The sequence below is a fragment of the Palaemon carinicauda genome, chromosome 6 (assembly GCF_036898095.1).
Source record: "Palaemon carinicauda isolate YSFRI2023 chromosome 6, ASM3689809v2, whole genome shotgun sequence".
Taxonomy (NCBI): Eukaryota; Metazoa; Arthropoda; class Malacostraca; order Decapoda; family Palaemonidae; genus Palaemon; species Palaemon carinicauda.
Genome location: NC_090730.1, coordinates 25,310,033 through 25,317,532, shown reverse-complemented (window position 1 = coordinate 25,317,532; position 7,500 = coordinate 25,310,033). Strand labels below are relative to the sequence as shown.

The 7,500-nt window shown below is 37.8% G+C and overlaps 1 protein-coding gene across 1 annotated transcript in view; it reads right to left on the bottom strand.

The window, feature by feature from the left end:
• Positions 1-7,500, bottom strand: part of LOC137642520 (transmembrane protease serine 9-like) — a 20,132-nt gene that overhangs the window by 5,806 nt on the left and 6,826 nt on the right. The window contains exons 8-10 of the mRNA XM_068375150.1: positions 7,242-7,413; positions 5,536-5,804; positions 3,129-3,268 (exon numbers count right to left, since the gene is read on the bottom strand). Coding sequence (XP_068231251.1) covers positions 3,129-3,268; positions 5,536-5,804; positions 7,242-7,413 — 581 coding nt within the window. The remainder of the gene's footprint in view (positions 1-3,128; positions 3,269-5,535; positions 5,805-7,241; positions 7,414-7,500) is intronic.

Here is a 7,500-nt window from a genome sequence, read left to right as displayed (position 1 = left end):
AATATATTGTTGTAGTTCAAAATGAATAACTAATTGTACATTAATAAAAGTAAGAATTTCGTTAGTTAATGCATTGTTATCTGTACTTTGCCTAATGTTCACGTTTGCTTTCACTGAAAAATAAAAGAACAAAAGCGTACAGTATCTATGTTCCAGTGCATCTCAGATTTATTGGAATTTAACTCAAGTGGAAGCTTATCTTAGTGATTGGTAATTATAGTAAGAAAAGAAGAGAAAAATAGGGTGGAATGTATTTTAAATATTTAGCAACCGATAACTACAGTGAATATAAAACTGTAATGCACGGGTATTTCATACACGATCATACACTATAATGCAATTGCTCTTTTTTTTCTCTTTAGGATAGTCGTGCCCTCCCCGTGACAGATTCAGGCATCTGGGCCCAGATCTTTTGTCCACGGCAAAACGAACGTTAGCCAAAATTGAAGAAATTGGCCTTTGCCAAAAGACCTCAAACCCATGGTCATCACCCCTACCCATTGTCCTGAAGAAGGATAGTTCCTTGTACCCTTGCGGGGATTACAGATGTCTGAACATACAGACAGAACCAAATCACCACCTCTTTCCCAACATCACCAACATCACCTCCTACTTGCACAAAGCAAAGGTGCTCATCACTCTCGATCTCCTGAAGGGGTATTATCGGGTGCCGATGAACCCGGAACACATCCCTAAGACCACCATCATCACACTCTTCGGCACATACACATTCAATTAATCTTGCTTTGTTCTTCGTAATTCTGAGGACCACTTTTCAACACCTCATGAGGGGCATCATAGGGGACCTCCCCTTCTGCATATTTTACGTGGATGACATACTAGTGTTCTCTTCCTCTACAGAGGAACACCTTCATCACCTACGCATCGTTCTCGACCGCCTAGGACAGATTGGCCTTTTAGTCAGATACGATAAACTTACCTTTGGCACCTGCGATATATCATTTAAAGGGCATTGCATCACTCCTAAAGTCATCCAACCCCTCCCTAAGAAGGTATCAACTGTTGAGAACTCTCCCACGACCTCGACCATAAAAGTGCTGCAAGAATTCTTGGGTATGATAAACTATTATCATCTATTCTTGCCAACCCTTACTGCTACTCTTGCCTCCCTCTATGCCTCTGTTAAGGGTAAGCCAAAAAACCGAAAGTGAGGTGCCCTTCAAGAAGCAGCCTGCTGCAACGCCAAGAAAGCCATACCAACTGATGCCTCTGCTGCTCTCACGTTTTCCTTGCCACATGCACCTCTCCACTCTACCAATGCCAGGGACATCAATATTGGTGCAGTGCTCAAGCAGTTGGTCAACAGCTCGCCCAGCCCTTTGTCCCTCTTTAGTAGATAACTGTCCAGGGCAGAATCCGACTACTCTACCTTCAACCATAAATTGCTGGCGGTGAGTTTGGTTGTCCGTCACTTTTGTTACTTCTTAGAAAGTATGTCCTTCATCTTTCACATGGACCATATGACCCTGGTGCACGCCTTCACTCAACAGTGAACATCATCTCTGCACCGTGGACGAATTGAGCCGCACCGTTCAACACGTCCCTGGGAAAATGCCATGTCAAGAAACACATTAACACCCATTCACCTGGGATAGGATTACAATGCCTTGGTAGAAGCCCAATACAAAGACCAAGAGTACCAAGCCTGCAAGACATCCTGCACATCCCTCCGTTGGGAAGACATCGCCCTCAACGACTCCAATGCCACCCTCTACTGTGACATCAGTCCTGTTCGGCCACGGCCGTGGATACCTGCCCTAATGCGCCAAAAGGTCTTTGATGTAGTCCATGGCATCTCACATCGCTCGAACCAATATACTGCACTGCTACTGAAGACGGAGTTCATTTAGCACGGTATTACCAAGGATGCTAATTATTGGGATATTTCCTGTACGTCATGCCAAACTTCAAAAGTGCATAGACACAGATTAAGGAGTGGCCCCCTTTCCTCAATCTCACTGTCGTTTTGCCCACATTTATATTTACGTAGTAGGCCCCCCATACACATCACAAGGACACTGTTACCTGTTCAACATCATTGACCACGCCACTCGTTGGCCTGAACCCATCCCCATGCAAACTGCAATATCTGCATCATGTAGGTCCACCTTACTCTCAGAGTGAATAGCAAGATTTAGTATCCCTGAACATATTACTTTTGATAGGGGTAGCACTTTCACCTCTGAACTGTGAACATCATTAGTAAATCTCCTGGGGATCACCCTACATCAGACAAATGCCTACATCCTCCCAACCAACGGAATGGTTGAACGCTTCCATAATACATTCAAAGCAGCTTTGGTATTCCGCCGCAATGACTCCAGCTGGTGTACACAGTCCCCTTGGTCCTCCTTGGATTAAGGACCATTCCTAGAGGAGCCCTGGATGTGTCAGCAGCAGATATGGTGTATGGTTAGTTGTCCCTACTGATGTTTTTCTGTCTGCAACCTCCTCAGACAATCTCTAGCGCCAACGTCAATTTGTGGCGAAATTTATTCCCTGACTCCAGACTTACAAGCCTCATGTGAAGCAACACATACCACAAGCTTTAAGTATCCTAACACATGGCTTTGTGCACACCGACACTTGCCAGAAACCGCTAACTCCCCCTTACATGGGCCTTTTCCTTGTTATCTGTTGCAAATGGAGAGCGTTCTTAAATGTAATTTGTGGCAAAGAAGACTGGGTCTCTATTGTTCGCCTAAAAGCTGCATATCTGCAAGATGATCCGCCTACAGTTCGCATCTCTAGGGCAGGGTTCCCTATTTCAGATGTATGGCTTTTCTACTGGGGAGCTATGTAATATACGAGTATTACATATACGCCTCTCTCTCTCTCTCTCTCTCTCTCTCTCTCTCTCTCTCTCTCTCTCTCTCTCTCTCTCTCTCTCTCTCTCTCTCTCTCTCTTACTGATAATAAAAATACCTGTTTAAGCTTGACATTGTATGTTTCATGTTACATTTTTATGTCATCGTTATCCTCAACCGTGTGTATACAAGCTTGTTATCTCCTTTGAATAAACCAGTCATGTCCAGATCATCTGGATTAGCCTGCCACAAAATCAATAGAAGTAGATTATCAATACTTTCCAGAGAAACCTAACTAACCTGGCAGGCGTCTTTGCCTCCCTCTTCGTATCCTGCACACATCATGTTGCTCGTGACTTCTCCATTATAATATCCATTGCAGGCTTCGTTGGTCACTATTGGTACATCTACTTCATTCAAAATATTTGGTTGGGAACCACCTGTTTTGGAATACGGATTAATAAAATAACATCATTAGAATACTTTCTATATTATTTGTTTAGTTCATTAAATTCGTTATTTTCATTATTGATAAATATTATTCTAAATGAAAGAAATAAGCTATCTGTAATATTTTTTCTCAATGACAAAATAAGGAAATCAAACCAATTACGATTTTCTAGTTTTGTTCCCGATTTCCCGCTGTGACGAATTTTTTCATGATATGAAAAGACTTTTAATTTTTTGCGTTTTATAAATATATATTTCGCTTCATCCAAAGGAAAATATATTCCAGGATTCAAAATGGAAATACTTCCGTAGCTAGGACTCGGAACCTTCAGTGCTATATACAAAGTCAGGCTTCAATTCATACTATGTGAATTTAGAATGATGAATTTAAATAAATGTATTTCAGATAACATATTACATTACCCACAATCTATCTATACTCGTTAGCTCTAAGTTGCTGGTGATTTTTTTTCTATGTAGTTTAATGTTCTTGCCAAGTGTTCCTGATTTGATTTAAAAGGAAAGAGATAACCTATCGTTTAACTTTCTAATCACTTTAAACATTTCTTCCTAGCATAAGTAATATTCAGAATATGTCATTCAAAGCTCACATTGAATAAAAGAAAATCAGCAACTAAAGATAAAACTCCGATGATTTCTGATCAACATACCGAAGGAAAACTTTTATTAATAAAAATAGATAAAATTCCGAAAACTTAGATTAATTTTTTCATGAGCTGCACTACTCTAGAAAATCACTTGACTTAATGCTTTGTTTTGATCTGAGCTCTACTCCCATTTAGTATGCGATGGTGTATTTTCATGAACTATATCTACAAATTCTTAGCCTTTATTAAATCCCATTTTATCAGTCCCTAAGAAACCATATTTTAGAATCTGCCGCCCTTTAGTTACCGAGCAATCATTCCCTTTCGTTTAACAGACTGTGTAGTTTGTTAAATAACCGAGTCTTCCAGTAAACATTAGTTTAAGCGCCAACCATAAAAGCGGAAAATCTACAGGTATTGTTTTACAAACTGTGTAAAACAAATATAATGTTATTGTTGCATTTATAGCAAGGGAGGCTTTTAGTTTCCTACCAATGTGATGAATTAAGGTTTTATCAGTATGCATTAATTATTTCTATTTCTAAATAATAATTTCAGTGTGAGAGAGAGAGAGAGAGAGAGAGAGAGAGAGAGAGAGAGAGAGAGAGAGAGAGAGAGAGAGAGAGAGAGAGAGAGATGCTCACTCAACCATCCTGTATTAAACTTCAAAATTATAGCTTACCCGGGAAGGGGCTCTTTAAAATGCACGGTTTTCTATGAAATTAGCTTTAAAATCATTACACGAAATTTTCCACTAATCTAAGATTGATACTTGCACATCTAGATGAAAGACGATCTTAAATACTTTCAATAATCTGGAAAAGGGTGAAATATGTGTTCTTAATTCCTACCTCTCAAATAACCACAATTCAGGCAGAACGGTATTCTTTTTAGAGTTTTGTTAACTTTGAAACAAGTTAAACTATGATTCCTAAATAGAAACACGGATTTTATTATGTAAATGTTTTCCTAAATTTCTGTTTTTCTTCAAAAGCTCCACAGGTATTTTATGGCTATGAATTTGAGATATGTTCATTTAATTTTATTAGAAATCATAATAACCTCTATCGATAGATCAAAAATAAACTAATGAAAGATTTGTTAAACATTACATAAACTATAAGGAATAAGATATGAGACTTAACTGATGCCAAAACTATTACTTTAAATCAAGTAACCAGAAAAAAAAAAAAAAAACAATAAATTTTGATTTCCTATTAGTAAAATAGAAGTAAGTGTCATATGTGGATGAGATCATGGTGAGAGGCAGATGCAGATTGTTTGGGCATGCTAAAAAGGAAGAGAGATTAGTTCACCAAACTTTCAACTGGGTTCCACAAGGCACTAGAAGAGTTGGAAGACCCAGACCTATAAGACTGAGGGCTATGAAGCTTGAAGTAGGAGAGAATGATGGGAGAAGTACTGATTTAAAAGCTCAGGAATGAGATGACTGGTGAAATATAATTAAGGTCCTTTGCGTCAATAGGCGTATGAGGACATGATTATGATGATGATGATGATGATGATTGATATTAAGTATCCATAAAAGATGATGCAAGAGAAATATAAGTCAGCTAATAGACAACTTGTGTTATCATCAGTACTTGACATAAGGATGAAGCCTATAATACAAAAGGTGAATTTTGTACCTTCACTCAGAGTTCCCCAGCCTGAAGTTACAGCTTCGTAACCACTGTAGTCATTGGCAGCTCTGGGCAAGCACACAGGCTTCACTCTGTCACTGAGAGTAGCAGGGGCAGAAAGCAAAAGGATCCCAACGTCATTGTCCAATGTTGATTCGTCGTATTGGCCGTGATAAGCTCTAGCGCTGACGCCAATCCTCTGCTGAATCGCTGTTGGGTTTTCTACGTCATGAGCTCCAAGAAGAACATCCGCAGCTATATCGTAATCCTCCATCCTAACGAGTGAATGAAATATATTATCATTATCATTATTATTATTATTATTATTATTATTATTATTATTATTATTATTATTATTATTATTATTATTATTTTTGTTGTTGTTGTTGTTGATATTATTATTATTATTAATATTATTATTACTTGCTAAGCTACAACCCAAGTTAGAAAAGCAGAATGCTATAAGCCCAGGGGCTCCAGCAGGGAAAATAGTCCAGTAAGGAAAGGAAACATGAAAAAATAGAATATTTCAGGAAGAGTAACAACACTAAAATAAAAATTTCTTATATAAACTATAAAAACTTTAACAAAAGAAGAGGAAGAGAAATAACATACAATAGTGTGCCCGAGTGTACCCTCAAGCAAGAAAACTATAACCCAAGAGAGTGGAAGGACTTGGTACAGAGGCTATGGCACTCACCAAGACTAGAGAATAAATGGTTTGATTTTGGAGTGTCCTAAAAAAAATCATTAACATAATTTGAGACTTACCATTAATAAGTGCACTGGAAACACAAGTCTCAACAATAATGTAATATTGTCAAAACGGAGTTATCAATCATTTCTCTTTTCATACGAATCGGCCCTTAAACTGTATTCCTTTTCTGAATATTTGTACATAATTGATTCTTTCCTAAAATCGAAGAATATCTGAATTTCACAAAAGGTGATTTGCTTTCAAGAACAGAGGGCACACCCAAAAGTAGGGTCAGTCAACTTTCTTCCGTTACATTTCCTTATCTAAAGTAAAAAATGTATGTTCTAAAGTTTTACTCATTTAAGCAGAAACATTGATTAGATAAATGGAAAATTAGAAGGATATTTCAAATGTAAGCCATTACAGTGCTCAAGTTCATAACAATTGAAAACTTCCTGTTGGTTTAAATAGGACATCTGAAGGACAAGACATTTCCCTAAGCATTTAAATAAAAGTCAGGTACTAATTTAATAATAAGTGGAATAACAATGTCTTTTTTTTTGACAAAAACCGACGATGAAAATGGTAAAATGGTGATGCAACACTTCCTCTTGTTAGCTAGCAAGCTCGAGCTATTTTATGATGTATGCAATGTTCGTTTTTGGATTTAAGAATGAATTTTATGAGGGGCAGTGTTGCATTTCAAAGTCTAAAACATAACCTTAAATTGTATTACCTTGAACATATCATAATTTTAAAACTTCTATTCTAATTGTCAACTTGCAGAGCTTAAGAGATTTATCACCCGTCTAACATCTTAAGCGAGAATCACTTACGAAAAGTATTGATAAATTCCAAAAAAAAAAAAAACTAACTCAAAAGTATATGGACCTTTTTTTTTTAAAGTGATATTGATAATCTTACATTCAAAAGCTCCAGTTCAAACCCTTCTAAGTATGTAAATGAGTTTTCTCTCCATTAGTCTTCTATTTTTTGGAAACTAAAAGGTCCTTACGCTTTGACGCAGTGCGCTGCCGTTACGACAAGTAAATCGTTGAGCAAAGAACCACCGCAGAAGACACTGTTGGATCCGGCGTAGACGATGGCTACTTGCCAGGGATACTCGTTCACCTCAGTTTCTATTCCTCCCACGATGCGGGTCACACGGTTCACAGTACCGCAAGTTTCTATGGCAGGAAAAAAGAGAATAATTATCCATAAATTTGATGCTGAAGCGAGAGAGAGAGAGAGAGAGAGAGAGAGAGAGAGAGAGA